The 16,224-nt window shown below is 40.8% G+C and overlaps 1 protein-coding gene across 1 annotated transcript; it reads left to right on the top strand.

The window, feature by feature from the left end:
* The first annotated feature begins 201 nt into the window (after window positions 1-201).
* CD86 (CD86 molecule) lies at window positions 202-9,419 on the top strand. The gene is made up of 6 exons (XM_076347804.1): window positions 202-293; window positions 427-476; window positions 1,762-2,103; window positions 6,072-6,383; window positions 8,469-8,603; window positions 9,400-9,419. The coding sequence occupies exons 1-6, from the start codon at window positions 226-228 to the stop codon at window positions 9,417-9,419; spliced, it is 927 nt and encodes a 308-aa protein (XP_076203919.1). The 5' UTR covers window positions 202-225.
* The last annotated feature ends 6,805 nt before the right edge of the window (window positions 9,420-16,224 follow it).

The following is a 16,224-nucleotide window of genomic DNA, read 5'->3' as shown; positions in this document are numbered from 1 at the left end:
TTCTGTGTCACCCTCTCCTCCCCCTCTACTTTCAATTCCCCCATCTTCTTCCCCACACTGCCAGGCCAAGCATGGTCCCCATTCCTCTTTCCTCCGCAACAGGCGTTCTGCGTACTCGTCCTGTCCTTTGCACCCCGGGGGCTCTGTGTTCCCCCCTGCATACTGCATATCCTGTCTGCAGTAATCCTGCGCCACATCACCTTCTCTGTAAACCAGAGATCTGTCATGGCATGCTTCTTGTTGCTAAAGGCTGTGAAGCACACAGAAGTCCTTGCACCAGTCCATGGGAAAAGGTGAGATTAACTTTCTCAATAGTCTTTCTCTTGCTGAAACTCTTCTTGTTTTACCACTTCTTTGGGAGTATTGGAGAAGGTACTGGTGTGTTTTCAACCTCTAACATATTTCTTTCATTCTTCCTTCTTACAGCGTCATGGAGGTCTGCATATTCTTCCTTTATGCTATGATACTTCTCCCAGGTAAAAGGCGCATTTTTAATTTTAAAAACTGTTTTGATTATTTGTGTCCTGCTATGTGATACTTTCTTATCCACTAAGAACTCATTCCTTAGCAGTAATTAATCATTTCCGTTGCACAATGAAGGTCATATAGCCTATGTGACATGTATTTAAATTGTGTGCAGGGACTCTATAAAATATATAGTAAGTACTTTCTCTCTTCAACTTATATCTTTACATTACACTTATTTTATGTTGCTTTTAAATTTTTGATTTAAATCTATCTTTAAAATGTGTGTATATCACCTCTGTATATTATAGAGGAGAGCAGTATTAAACTGAAAACTGACAGTTTGATATGGGACAACTGGAGTTTTAGGCAGCCGCGGAGATCATTTTGCAGTCCGGTGCTCTGGAAGAGCAGTCAAAACTTTGCACCAGCAGAGAGACCGTAAATCTTCTCCTCCTTTTGAACACAGCAGAGGTGTTAGTATCTTCTGGGACAGAGGACTGCACTTCTCATTCCAAGAAAAGACAGTCCTCCTGGCCCATCGCCACCTATAATAATGGATACATGCACTGATGAAAGCAGAACAATCATCCCTTGTGTAATACAGTTCATGCTTTCTTTGCATGAAGGCATAATTGTGTTTACTGACTATTTCTGTTAACACGATCAGCAACAGAACAGTTAAATCTGACATTTAATCTGTCATTAAACTCTAGATTAATTACAGAACAGTTAAATCTGACATTTAATTTGTCATTAAACTTTAATTCTTCAGTGAGACTGAAAGCGTTCACCTGTTTCTGACCTTCTGGTCATATATTCCCTAGACACCAACGTTTACCACACAGTGTGCACTTCACATTTTCTTCAAAACTGCAATGCTGTGTTATTTTATTAGGAGGATGAACTCAACTTTTGAACAAGAAATTGTGCAACTATCATCTCCTTTGTGGCAGAATCTCATTACACTCGGGATGCCACATACAAGAATGGTTTGGACCTTTTGCCTGCAGATAAGTCTTCCAAAATATAGACGCTCGCAACCTCTGTGTGGTAGGCCTTCTTTGGAAAGTAAAATATAGGAAAATAAGAAACAGTTTTATGACCTGAACTCCACAAGACTAAGTGAGTCAGTTTGAAGAACTATGTGTCCTGTCATACCTAGTGGGAGAATTTGTGTCTAAATGCTGGTGTTTTTATTGCTACTGTTGTTACGTGTTGCCTCTGTGAGTGCAAATACTTAATGGTATTTTGTAGCTGATGGAAATCTTAATTTCTTCTCTCTCTTTGTCTAAGGTATTGCTGCCAGTGTGCATCAGGTGAAGTCGTTTCTCAATCACACTGCATACCTATCCTGCTATTTTCCAAACTCTCAGAAAACTGACATAAAGGATTTAAGAGTTTTTTGGCAAAAAGACGCTGTTGAAGTGGTGCACGAAGTATACTACGGCCAAGAAAAACTTGATAACCTTAGTCCTAAATATATAAATCGCACCAAGATGGATATGGACAAATGGACCTTGCAATTGTTAAATGCAGGAATTGTGGATGAGGGACACTATATGTGTATTATACAGCACAGAGATAAAGGAACGCCAAAGGTCATACACACATCTGAGTGCTTACTGCACATCATTGGTAAGTAATCTCTTCTAATTGTCATCTGGTCTGGGGGTTTTGGGGGGGGGGTTTCTCTGTCACTTTGTTCCGTCCAGAAATGTGTGGTACTGTCCCCAAGCCACTGAAGATGTACCTGCACTGGAGCAGAATTTCTAAAGATGGATAAGAGCTTTCTTAATAGAAGATCCTCAGCTCTGAATGAAAAGCACTCAGGTGGAAGCAGTCAGAAGAAGTAGAAAATGAGACCATAATTTGCTCAATATTGCATCATTCCTGATTCCCACCCTGTCATACTTTATAGTGAAAACCATTCTGCCTTCTTCCTCTTGCCTCCTGCAAGTTTTATGGCTTTTAGGACTCTGGAAAATACGCTTCTTTATTTGCATCTGATGCATTACCTTCTATTAAAAGTAGCAGTAGTTATCATCGTTGGTGGTAAATTACAGTTGAAACATAACAAGATTTCTGCAAACACACAGCTATTTTATGATCATATAAATTGCAGGGAAAATAAAGAAAAGAGCAGCTCACGTGGAGGAGTAGAAATTCGTATGTTCAGTTAAAGGAAGACTGAAAATATCTCTGAAGAAAAAATGCGTGCGTTGATGAGATTCAACCTGATTTCTTGCGTGTTATCAGAGGAAAAGGCAGAAAATCTTTTAACAGGGGAATGGAAGTGAGGAAGCAATCTTTTCCTAATATTTTCTAATATTTTTAGTAATTCCTAATATATTTTCCTAATGTTTTTCTATTTTAAACTGTTCTGTTGGTAACCTTTGTCCTTATGCCTGTGTTCTCTCTTCCACTATGATAATGCTAGTCATTAATAACAACAGCTTCTAACTTCCGCTGGTGTTTTCACACTTCAGCTTACTCCTTCAAAAGAGAACAGGCCATGTGTAACAGCAGCCAAAAACTGAGTACCAGGATGTCTGAGCCTGTTTAGCTTTGTGCTACCAGCAAGTGTTCCCTCAATCCACAGATAGAAAACCTAGATTGTTAATTTTGATTCTCCCAGAATCTACTTGACAAGTATTTTCAGCAAAGTTTTAGAACTCAGAAATTCATGATATGCACTCAGTATCAAGGCCTCCAGTTTAAGAGATGCTTAGCATCAACTGTTCAGTTAATTCAAGCAGTTAAATCAGTTATCAGCTTAGCCATCATCTGAGCAACATGTTATAGAAGTCTCATAATTAGGCACTAAAACTCTCCTAGACCTTTTAAGGTTTAACTTAGGAAGACTGTTTTAAACTATGCGCTGCTGTGTTCCTTCCAAATGACTCTCTGTTCAATAAGCTCCCAAAGGAAGGAGCAGTATAAAATCATATTTTTAAAAAAACTTAAAAATAATTAGAAGAAAAATACAAATGTTGAAATATACCTGTGGTTACCTGCTGTTTCTTAATTAGAATCTCATATCATACATAGAGGGTTTTTTGTAGTATGGTGTGTCACACTTAAAATGGACCTAAGAAAGATTGAGTGCTGTGCAAGAATGATAGGGCAGTCATACAAAGCTATCCAGATCATTTGGTGACCAAGCCCATTCAGAAATACTGAAGTACCTTCTGATACAGTTTAAATGTGTTATTTATATGTATTACATTAGGACAATATATAGAGAGATATATGTATATTATATGTATTGTGTACAGCCAGGATGATTTATATAAGAACAATGAACACAGATCCTTCTCCAGAAAGAAGGGAGGGCTTCACAATGGAGAGCTTTGGCTCTTAAAACAGGCAAGGTAGGGACCACGGTGACAAGCAGCTTAACTGGAAATTCCGCTGCTATAGCATGTCTCTAGTCCTTTCTTTGGATGGATCAATAAGGGAAGTAGGTGAGACTAGGGAAGCTATTTCAAAATATGTGCTATTCGAAGTGTTGGGAGTGAAACTTATGTCAGAATAGAGACATAACAGTTTGTGTCCTCATTTTAAAGGGGATGTTGGAAAACTTAAAAGCATGAAGAAAAGCTCTACTAGAGTTATCTGAAGGCTGGAAAAAATACAGTCCAACTGGAGACATTAAAGATCGATTTGATTACCTTATAACACAGAAGACTGAGCAGAGTCTTGTTTCCAGAGTGTGGGAACCTGAAATACACATAAAATACTGGATATTAAAAAAAAGAAGGCTAATGAATTCAGTGAAGATACAAAAACAGCCAGTGGCTGGAAGCATGTGAGAAGTAAGGCACATTGTCAGTTTAGAAAATAGAACAAAACCAGGTAGGGTGATTAAGCCATTGAGAAAAATATTAAGGGCTTGATGGCTCTGCTGTCTCTTGAGGTATTTAAATCTAAGCCCATAGCCTTTTTGGAATACATGTTATCTTTAAATACAAAAGACTTCCTGAAACATGCTTTTCTGTTAACAATCCAAAGCTCACATATACGTAGCCCACACCCTGCATGCAGCCAATATGACTTTTCAGTAAATTGAGGTTCCAGAAGCCATAAAACAGAAGTGCTTTGATCAGGGTCTATTCCACTATTTCCACTTGTTTACTGTCAATAATATTGAAACTCTTAAATCACTTGGATGATGTGGCAAGTTTCACAGCCATGGATTACATTCCTGCCCTCCCTATAAAATGCCAAGGAGAGAATAAACACTCCAGACCAGAAGCTGGAGTGAGCAGTCAGCTAAACAAGTCAGACCTTGAGGAGAAAGAGGAAGGTTGACCTCTCCTGACGGAAAACTTAACTAAATTTTGGGGTATGAAAAAGGTGGGGCTTTTTCCATTTTGAATTCACAGCCGTGGACTCTCTTGGGGATTTAAGTGACTAAGCTAAATCCTACTCCCTGTGTGTTGGGATAGAGCAAATAAAAGCAACATCATATTTCTTCATCCATCCATATTAAGAATTCACTAGGGCAAGGATTAGAGCCTGGATCCAACACATTTAGTGTGTGTGCAGAAGAGTCAGATCCTCTTGGGCTCATATTTTTCTAAGAATCCTTTTTCCCTTCTCCAATATTTCTCCGTATTGTCTTTAGCCCTATTGGCACTAAAATAATGAAGTATTTTCAATGAAGTCTTGAGTCCGTTTCTTGGGTTTTGTTGTTGTTGGGTTTTTTTTAACTTGCTGTATGCCAACGTGCAGTCAGTATTATGTCTACATTCTCTCCTTCTCCTTTTCCATTATAGTCTACTATTTCTACCATGACCTTTTAACCAAACAAATCCTGCTTGAGAGTATTTGGGAGATTATTTAATAAAGACTATTGGTTAAAAGCTTCCATTCATCATTCATATTTTATGTTTAAATAATTCTTTCCAATCCTGTTTCACTAACTATTTCTTGCCTGGGAAACTTGACTTTTTAAAGCAATAGGTATGTTTTTCATTGACTGGGATGAGTATCCAATGACACAAAGTAAAAAAACTTGTACTGTAGTCACTTCCACATAAAAAGCTGAGCTAAGGGAGGCCTACTATCAAGTTAAGATGAGTGAATTACTTTATATGCTGCAAAATGATTACTTATAATACTGACAGACACCAAGGATATTTCTACCTATGACAGCACTGGACCTTCAACTTACCCCATCTGAAGTCCCTCAGATGATTTCTTTCTCTACATTTCACACTTAGAAGTTTGCGGTTTTCTTGTTACCTAATCAGGAGGTCAAGAGTAGGCAGCACTGTGTCCCATTCCCATTTTGTGCTTAAGCACTGACCTGCAAGCAGGCCAGGTTTGATTATTCTGTGTCAATGGATCTAAAAGAAGTGGGAGAGACAAAGGCCCATTGTCTGGCTGATCAGACTTACGTCCTTAAAACACCCTGAGGACAAGGAGCAGCAAGTCTACATGTACACCAGAACCATAACAAACCCTTCTTGGGACTCCCATTGTTTTCCTGAGAAAATTGTTTATACTTGCTTCTGCCTGAAAATCTTAAATAATTGGCAGGAACTGTCACGAGATGTGGTATGTCTGACTCATGATTCTTTCTCTTTGGTCTATTTCAGCCAACTATAGTCAACCTGAGATAGCATGGCTCCACACTGGGGAACTAAAGCCCAATGAATACTTGAATCTTTCCTGTTCTTCCAGCGGAGGCTATCCAGAGCCCAAGCAGATGACTTGGCTAATTTCACACGAAAACAAAACACACAGGCTTATGCGTCGCATGGATGTCTCACAGGATGCTGTAACAAAGCTGTACAATGTTACTAGCAAGCTGAATATCACAGTTCCTAAAAACACCCTCACTAATATTAGCTGCTTGCTTCACCTTGGAGAGCAGCTGGGAAGCCTTGTCTCAGTGCCACTAGGCATAGGTGAGTCTCCATTTGCCCATTCCGATTTTTGCATGGGTAGGAGCAGGGCACATTGCAGTAGAGCTGATCATGGATAGCAGCATAGTCAAGGCAGTGAATAAACCCTAAGTATCAGTAGGAGTTGGTTACAAGGGTTGTATGTTCTCCATCCTGTTCACCAACAGCCACGGCCACCAAATTCCCTCTCCTTTCCATACGGGAAGTCTTACTACAGCAAGGAGAGGGCACAGAGAAGGAAGGCTACTGCTACACAATCCAGAACACAGCCCTGTTCATCCCCTCCCTAGATGCTGCTGCAGCAGCAACAAAGCAACCTGGATGTCTGGATTAGGCGGCAACCAGTCTCTGGAGGCGACAGCTGTTAAGAGAGGTTGCCACTTCACAGAATCAGAGAACTGTTGAGGTTGGAAGAGGCATCTGGAGATCATCTAGTTCAACCACTCTGTTCAAAGTAGGGTCAATAGGTAGTGCAGGGCCTTATCCAGTTGAGTTTTAAATATCTCCCAGGATAGAGACTCCACAACCTCTCTCATCAAACTGTTCCAGTGTTTGACCACCCTGACAGTAAAAGTTTTTTTCTGATGTTTAAGTGCTTGAGCTGCTATTCTTAATCATTCCTTGGAGACAGGCAGAAGGCTAAATAGAAGAGTTCCTTGGACCAGATTTGGCTCACAAACTGCCAAATAGACTGTGCTGAGTTTAAGTGTAAAGGCCATGAAACTGACTAGTCTCAGAAGCATTCCTGGTGGTTTTCCTAATATTTGGCAGAACGAAGTGCGCATTCCAAAATGACTATTTGGGGATTTTTTTTCTCTGAGATTGTGTCTCTGTTTTCAGACACCTCTTGCAAGAAGAAGCTGGGGACCTGAGTTCCAATAAGACTTTACTGCTGAATTATCTCAGGGTTCCACATGACTGATCCTTTCTTTAAACTAAAGCTGTATTTTATTTATCTCCTGGGACAGGAAAACATCCTTTGACATATTTTTGTTTGTAAGCTATGGCATAAGCACATCAAAATAAAGACAATTCCCACTTTGGTCGTAAGTTCGTTTGGCTTGCACATGTCTCCTTTAGACAATGTTGAAGATGGAGAGCTGTGCTTCAACTGACAGGAACAGGGAGCCAAAAGGGAATGATAGCATTGCAGGAAAGCCTACCAAGGTAGTACAGGCATGCACCTTACTATTGCAGATGTAAGAGAGGCTTGCCACTCATGCTGAAAAAAGTTCCACAGTGCAGTTTTCTTCATATAAATTTAGCTAAACGGTTAAGTCATCAACGCTAGATATGGCAAACTGCCTCTGATGTCCTTACATTCTAGGATTTTTAAATAATATTAAAATACAATACAGAAGTCTTCTGAGGTTTGCACAGCTCTACACATTGCTCATGAGTGTTAACATGGCTATATTAGCTATATTAGCTATATATTAGCTATAGTGCTGCATCCTCCTCTTCCCTATTCAATTCTTCTTCTCTCCTCCCTGGCTTTATGAAAGTAGCCACCTGATAAGCAGTGATGGTGGGTAAGAAACTAGGAACTCCACATAAACAAAAGCTTTGTTTGGTGATAACTGAAGCACTATCAGTTGCTAACCCTAGCAACCAAAAACTCAAAAGCACAATAACTAGAGATAGAGGGAAACTCCTTTGCATTCCCTGCTACTTTCACATCCCTTACGGCATTTCATTAGGCTTTGACCATCATTTCTAACAGATACCAAGTAGTAACATATCCCAGGTTCTTCAAACTTGCACAGTAGCACAGTAGCTGCCTCGTAGGCTCTTGTATTACTTAAGTTGCTGATCTCTCACATGTTACCCAACCTTCAGAAAGAGTACTTTGCCTTACTGTTGTTGAAGTGGCCATTAAGACCTGGTAGTCTCACTAGTTATTTGAAATGGAAATAATGCAATGTGGATAGTGATTTATTGAGACTATTAAAGCACTGTAAAAGCAAAGGATGCTGAGTGCCTTTCCCTAAACTTCTAATTCACATAACTTTGGGAGAGATTGTTTAAGCTAATGTCACCAAATTAAATCTTTGCTCTGTGTATCATCTCCTCCGTTTTCTTATTCAGAGATGCAGGGGGAAGAAATGGAGCCAGTGAAGATAAGTTTCTTTGGCCCACTTATAGCTGTGATTGTACTAATCACACTTCTTCTGGGGTTTGTGTTATTGAAGAAGAACAGAAATATCTCATCTACCAGCCAGAGTAAGTTATTACTTCTCATTCAGCTCTACTGTCCCTCAAGTCACAGGCTTTGCTCTTTGTAATCATCCCTTTACCTACATTCAAGCTGCTGACAGAAAGTTAGGTCTCATGCTGGACTTAAGCTAAACTTCCCTGGACAATTTAGTTCCTGCAACAACTTAGTCCATCCAGCAGCAAGTCAAAACATCTTTCTCCTGTCTTGTCCTGGGATCCACTTCTCCCTCTTTGTGCTCTGTGAGACTGCCATGGCACCAGCTTACCACTTCTTCCTGCAGTTTCATCCTTTTTTTCTGTTTTTTTGGTAGATTTGGCTCTTAAAATCATTGAATTGTATAAACCTTTCTTGTCCATCACCATTTATAAGAAAGGTGGAGCTGGGGGAGGGATGAGATGAGGCTTCCGTAAAGTGCAAGTATCTATGTCATCACAGAGCTGAAGGATCAAGACATTGCTCCACCACAGGCTGCCCAGCACTGGACTGGAAGAATCATCTTGTACTAGGAACAGAATTTGATCTTTACATTGCATTTCTCTATTTTGTTCCAAGACTACGTCTCAGCAGTCCAGGGTTTATTCTGCACTGAAAGGATCCTCATGCTGACATCAGAGTCTATCCTTCCTTGTAGCAAGAGGGAAATGCATTCCTCATAGTCAGTCCTGTTTCCTTACACAGCCAAGGGTCCTGAGCCCCACCTCATTCTTTTTCCGAATCCTAAGATAACTGGACATTTACTATCAGCTCTTTTTAAGCTCCTATTTCTCACGTTTCTGTAAATCACATATTAATCTATTTTAGGTGTCAGTCTAGCAGTCTAGAAGCTATCCAGCTTGAAACCAAGGCCATCAGCGAGACTGCTGACTGGGAACCATCTCTGCACATAGCAAGGCCTGAGGTCCCATATTCTTAGATGCTCTGCCAGAACAAGAATCCTCCCCAGATACCCTGCAGAACAACATGCAACATTTTTGTCTGATGGCTGAAATCCACTGTCCAGTATTCTCTGCTTTTATTTTTGCTCCAGAAGAGTAGTAAATATGGTGCTCTGCCTGTCTGCATGACTATCTTTTTGCTGTATCTTTCATTACGCACTGTGACATTGTAAAATCCTGAGAGTCAATGAAGAAGGCAGAGCTGCGTGGGTTACAGAAGGGAATGTCTCAGAAATAGAGAGAGTTAGGCCAAAATCTGTGAATCATAACCATCACTGGAAACATGATCAGAGGCAGGCTATTAATCATGAGCCATAAGCGCTTTTGGCAGAGCCAGTGTGGCTTTGTACCAGTAACTTTCTTGTAAAGCTCCACAGCAGAAAGAGGAACTTCAGGGCACTTCCCCACCTTCTGAGAAAAGTCCTGCAACTCCTATCAGGCATTTGAAACTAGAAATCACCTGAAGGAAAGACTTGCTTTAAACATAATTTCTGGTTATAGTAACTTTTTTTTTACTACCATCCAAGCTTAATATGACCAGACAGTTAGTACCTCCACACTTTGTTCCTCTGTATTCTGGCCGGATGCTGTACTAGTTGTTCAGGTGGATGCAGGGACAGAAAATGAAAGCATGAGGTATCACTCATATGTGTATAAATCTAAATATACAAAATTAAGCTAAGCAGATAACAAAAAAATATTCTATAAGTAGGTCATGTTCCAATTTGGTTGACGATGTTCTCCCTTTCTTAATTTTGCTTCAAACCTTGAAGATAGAGCAATCTGTACGCTATGGTATGCCTAGCTATAGGAAGTAGTTTAACCTTTCAGAAAAGATTCTCTGTTTCACTCAAAATGTGCCAGTTCTCCAATCTTGAACGATCTCTGCACTTTATATTCTTTAACAGCATTGGCATCTTTCAGGAGGAAGAAGGCAGTAGAATTGAGACAAAAGTCTTCTGAGGTCTTGATTGTGTTTGTAGGTCTGACATTTTCAGCAAGAGCAGGGACATGAGCATCACATTCTCAAGACAAATTTCAGCTCAGAGTTGCAGTCTGGGGACATACATTCTGTACAGTTTCTGCTGGGTACAAATATTCTTTTCTGTTAAATGATGTTGTGAGTTGCTAGGTTCCACCTCAATTTTTACTCCATTTTCAAGTGTGTGAGAGAATGTGCATGTCCTTTTGAGTTAGCTAAACCATTTGGGAGTCAGTTTATTAAGTTATTACACTAACATTCCAAATATTTTCATTCAGATTAATATCATTCAAATTTTATTAAAAGTTAAAGGTTTTATTTTTATGTAGAAGTTTATATTTGCTAGCAAACTTATTTAATGATTTATTAAAATATATGTCTTTTTCTGTGTTGGTGTTTTATTCTCCTGCCATTAAAGCAGTATATTGGGTAATACCCACATTTGGTGTTCTCAGGGAGGAAACACTCCCAGAATTATTTCTTGGAAGCAAATGAATAAAAAAGGTATTGCTGCAATGACCAAGAATGGCACAGCTGAAGGTTTCATATGTTCATTCATTGAGCCGGATATATGTGCACAATTCTATGTATGCATATCTCCTTGATTTATTGACCTATACACCTCAAAATTCCAGTCTAAAAATTTGGCCTTTTGATTCTATGCTGCAGGTTGCCAAATAGATCTCCAGTGGGTCACACAATCTTCTCTAACTCTTGATTAACATTTGGTTCCTTAAATAAGCCTTGCGTTAAACTATCAGGTATACTAAATCAGGTAGATACTGACTAGTTTTATGTTGTCTCTCTTGCTTTTTTTAACACATGCTGTAATTCAGTTCATTTTTTTCAACATTCTCCCTTCCCACTCAAGTCATCCACCTCAAATCCTCACTAACATTGAGGTCATCAGGACAACGGCTAAACCCTACCTTGCTCCTACCCAAACAACAAGCCTTGTGGGTCTTTTGTCTTCCATATGACTAGATTCACGCACATACACATACACTCTTGAACTCACAGTCTCGGAACTCTCTTACTAGTCCCTAAATCCTCGTGTGCTGCTTTTACAGTCAGCTTTACGCACTGAGGAAAAAAAACATCACCAACCTTTCATGTTTGTCCCTAGGAGAAAAACAATAACCAGTTCCTCCACAATGGATAAGGTATCTGGAAATCTATGCTAGGACTCAAGAGTCCTTCTCTAGCACATTCACTCAGCACAAAAAAAAAATTCCTAGCACTTGGAAATTCAACAGTTTTTGCAACGTCTTAGTACCTCTGAGGGGGCTTTTCACCCCGATACACTGTCTACTATCACTATCAGCAGCTGTAACTAGTGAAAAAAGTCACATGGTGGGTTAGGTTTATCTTTTCACAACTCCCTTTCATCCTTAATTTGTTCCTAATTAGTGAAGTTGTTTGTTTCCCCCCCTTGCCATCCCCCTACTTAGGCTGCCAACCTCCTTCTATTACCTGATCAATTTCTCTACCTCCTCTTTTCTCGCTCTTAAAATCAACTCTAATTCCCTCCTGCATCTAAAGACAGTTAAGGGGAAAAAAGCGGATGGGCTTCAGGGAAAATCTTAGTTTGTCTCTATCTGTTCAAATGCATTAATCCTCTGTGCTAGCAGATGTAATGAGCACAGTAGCAAGGCACAAGAAAAGCATAGCTGATGTGCTGGCATTTTTGTCCTCCATAGGAATACATTCAGATTTCCAGGCTATCTCCTCACCCACTTCGTAGTTTTTTCTTTGACAGCATGCTTTCAGTCATTTAGTGACTCTATAAACATGGCAAGCAAACAAACGAGCATACACCCACTACATAACCGCAGCATATAACAGCTTCACTTAAAAACACCATTCCTTTATTTTTAGGCATAACATTATGGATTTCAGAAAATGCTAACAAAGAAATGGAAACGGTGAGTTAAACCAGTATCCAAAGCCCTAAGGTAAAATCCTGTCATCAGACTTACAGTTGTGATAGATTGCTTCATGTTCACCGATTAACCAGCACTGAATCACAGAATAGTTGAGGTTGGAATGGACCTAGGGAGATTGTCCAGTTCAACCCCCGGCTCAAGCAGGGTCACCCAGAGCAAGGTGCCCAGGTCCATGTCCAGACAGCTTCTGAATGTCTCCAAGGAGTGAGACTCCATGGCCTATCTGGGCAACCTGCTCCAGGGCTCAGTCACCCTTCACAGTAAAAAAGGGTTTCCTTGTGTTCAGAGGGAACTTCCTGGGTTTCAGTTTGTGCCCATTGCCTCTGGTCCTGTCACCGGGCACCACTGAAAAGAGCCTGGCTCAGTCTTTTTCACCCCCTCCCTTCAGGCATTCATACACACTGATGAGATCTCCATGAGGCTTCTATTCTCCAGGCTGAACAGTCCCAGCTCACTCAGCCTTTCCCCAGATGAGAGATGCTCAGTCCCTTAATCATCTTTGTGGTCCTTCGCTGGACTCTCTCCAGTATGTTGATGTCTCTCTTGTACTGGGGAACCCAGAACTGGACACAGGACTCAAGGTGGAGCCTCACCAGTGCTGAGTAGAGGGGAAGGATCACCTCCCTCAGCCTGCTGGCAATGCTTTCCCTGATGCAGCCCAGATACTGTTGGCCTTCGTTGCCACGAGGGCGCACTGCTGCCTCATCTTCAACTTGTCCACTAGGCCATCCATGTCTTTTTCTGCAAAGCTGCTTTCCAGATGGTTTGCCCCAGCCTGTACTGGTGCATGAGGTTATTCCTCCCAAGGTGCAGGACTTTGAATTTCCCTTTGTTGAGGTTCGTCTCTGTCCATTTCTCCAGCCTCTTGAGACCCCTCTGGATGGCAGCACGACCCTCTGGTGTGCCACTCCTCCCAGTTTTTTATCATCTGTAAACTTGCTGAGGGCACACTCTCTCCCATCATCCAGGTCATGAGTGAAGAGGAAAGTCAGTTAGTTTTACTGCGGATTTCTTAATGTCAGCCAGTGCTACTGCAACAAGCAATACTTTTCCTATGGTTAACAGGTGAGGGGACAGTGAAGCGTTGCATTTCCAGAATATTCCACAGTCACTTCTGAGGGGATTGTCATTAACAAACCATCTCATGGCAAACATCCCTTAGTGGACTTTTTCCTCTTCAGGTGAATTATTTGCTACTGGAGGTTACATTTGACCACAGAAATATGGCAATTCTGTTAAAGAAACCTAGTTCTTGTGTGTATGACCTCTAAGGTTTGGTTTCAAATTCTCTTCCTCTCTCCTTTCCAAACTCAGAAGGAAAAACGCAAGGAAAAAAAAAAAAAAGGATATGAAATAGTTATCTACCCTGGAATGCTGGGCTGTCATAGTTCATAACTGGTCTCTCTTTGCTTTCCCATCTGCACTGGGAGAGTCATAATGCTGGGGGCAGGGAAGGGTCTAAGAAAGACATGTTTTCTGATCTCAGGGTGGGCTACCAGAAGGTTCTTAAGACAAAAAATACAATTAGGCAGGAAAGCTGGTGGAAGAAAAGAAAGAGGGGGAAATGGATGAGGGCTGAGAAAGTGTAAGGAAAAGAGTGACACACCAGGCTGGCTTGCAACAGGAAGTGCACATGCATCAAGTGCAGAGCCTAGGCACAAGCCCCTTCTTCACAGACCCCAGGAAATAAAAGGTTCTGGCAGCTGTCTGCCCGTTGCCTTCTGGGGAAGGCTACTCTCCAGCCAGCAGCAGTGCCACTAGCAAGGAGAGCTTCTCCACAGAAGTTCTGAAATCCGGAATATTCTCACAGTCCTTGACTTGCCATACCTCCTTACACACTTGTGAATTTTATGGCAGATATACAAGACCAAATTTTCCTGCACTTGGTGTGTGCTTGATGCTGAGACATGCATACCTTTTGTCCACTGCTTTTGTTAATATAGCTCTTACAAAAACTCATGAAAATCATAAAACCTATGCCTAGCCACCCATTCCAAATAAGCAGTGCTTATTATTTCAGAAGGACACAGAACTAGGAAAAAATGGAAAGATGAGATGAGAACAGCTCAAATTGCAGTTACATACATACATGCACAGCTAATGAACTATGTATATTTCCCACCCTCTTCTGAAACATACAAGTTAAACCAAAAGCGTAACTAGTTTGTTTTGGAATAATTTTCTAAAGCTTTCCTCAGCCTAGTTCTACTGCTGTTAGCAAGAGAAACTGCTCCACTTTCAGAGTGTTCAAAACTGAGAACCTCTCTACCACCTCAACAACTTTCTTTTACACCCTTTTTCATCTTTGCCCTCCCTCTGCCCTACAAATATTACAGAATCCACAATCTGAGAGAGACTTTTCTCAAGGGTCTCAAGATACACCATGAAAACAGCTTTCACTTGCCTTTCAGTTTGCCAGAACTACAGTGTGTTTCACAGCTGAGAGGGCTAATGCAATCCCTGCAGGTATGAAAAAGGGACTATGACACAGAAGCAGAGGAGAGATCTTACTTCTTTACCTTGCACCGTTAAATACACTACTGTATCCAGAACCATAAGTCATATTTCAAAAAGATGTTAAAATATTAGAAATAGAAAAGAAGTGATAAAAAGTGACCAAGGCTCCAGAAAGCAAGTTTATGGAGTTCAACTTATGCAGATGATGAAGAAAATGGAGACAGGACCTGATGAATCTGTCAAGCATTCCAACACTTGGAACGACTGGTTAGATAAGGAAGATGTGAGAGATCCTTTCTACTGACTCTTGTACTGGGGAGCCCAGAACTGGACACAGTACTCCAGGTGTGGCCTCACCAGTGCTGAGTAGAGGGGAAGGATCACATCCCTTAGCCTGCTGGCAACACTCCTCCTAATGCAGCCCAGGATACCATTAGACTTCTTTGCCACAAGGACATGTTGCTGGCTCATGTTCAGCTTGGTGTCCACCAGGACCCCCAGGTCTTTTTCCACAAAGTTGCTTTCCAGATTGTCAGCTCCCAGCATGTGCTGCTGCATGGAAAAGAGACAAGGAAGTTGAGTTAAAAGAGGCAGAGTAAGCAGGTTTCTGGTACGTATCTGAAAGAGGCAGCATATAATAAAGGTTTGTACTGTGGAATAGAAAGGGGCTGATTTAAAAAAATACTAGGGGGAGAAAAATTATGACACCTAGCAAGAGACTCTATGTGGGAAGAAAAACCAAGACAAACCCAAGGAAAGAAAAGAAGATGCTCAGTAGCATACTCCCTCATCACTAGATGGCTTCTTGAGAGAATTATCAGTGGTCACAGCTTCCACTACTCAAGTTGCCTATGGCAACAGAGCATATTGTGAGTGAGGTAGAAATCAAGCTTTTCCTATCAGATCAGACATCCAGCAGAGGAGGACTCTAAAACTATGCGATCTTCTTTCTTCAGAGATTTTCTTTCTATGTCTGGGATATTGTACAAGATCCACTCTCCAACTACTGTTTGGAGAGTGTCTCAGATGAGGTTTGGTCAGATTGGATTGGCTGAAACTGGCAGAATTACGCTGATGGGTAACAACAGATCATATGGCCAGTCATCTTTGCCCAGATGTATTGGAAAAGATCATTTAAAATAATGAACCTCTCAATAACAACTAATTCCTTCTTCTGCTTTAGTTCAACTATAGTTAGAGCTGATCATTATACTTAAAAGGTAAAGGTATTGCTTAACATCTTTGAAATCATGGGGAAGCAGGTTAGAAGTGCTCAGGAGTGAAAACTAGATTGCAGACCTAAGCC

This window comes from Aptenodytes patagonicus, chromosome 1 (genome assembly GCF_965638725.1).
Source record: "Aptenodytes patagonicus chromosome 1, bAptPat1.pri.cur, whole genome shotgun sequence".
Classification (NCBI taxonomy): domain Eukaryota; kingdom Metazoa; phylum Chordata; class Aves; order Sphenisciformes; family Spheniscidae; genus Aptenodytes; species Aptenodytes patagonicus.
Note: the sequence above shows the minus strand (reverse complement) of the source record. Positions and strands in the feature narration are given on the sequence as shown.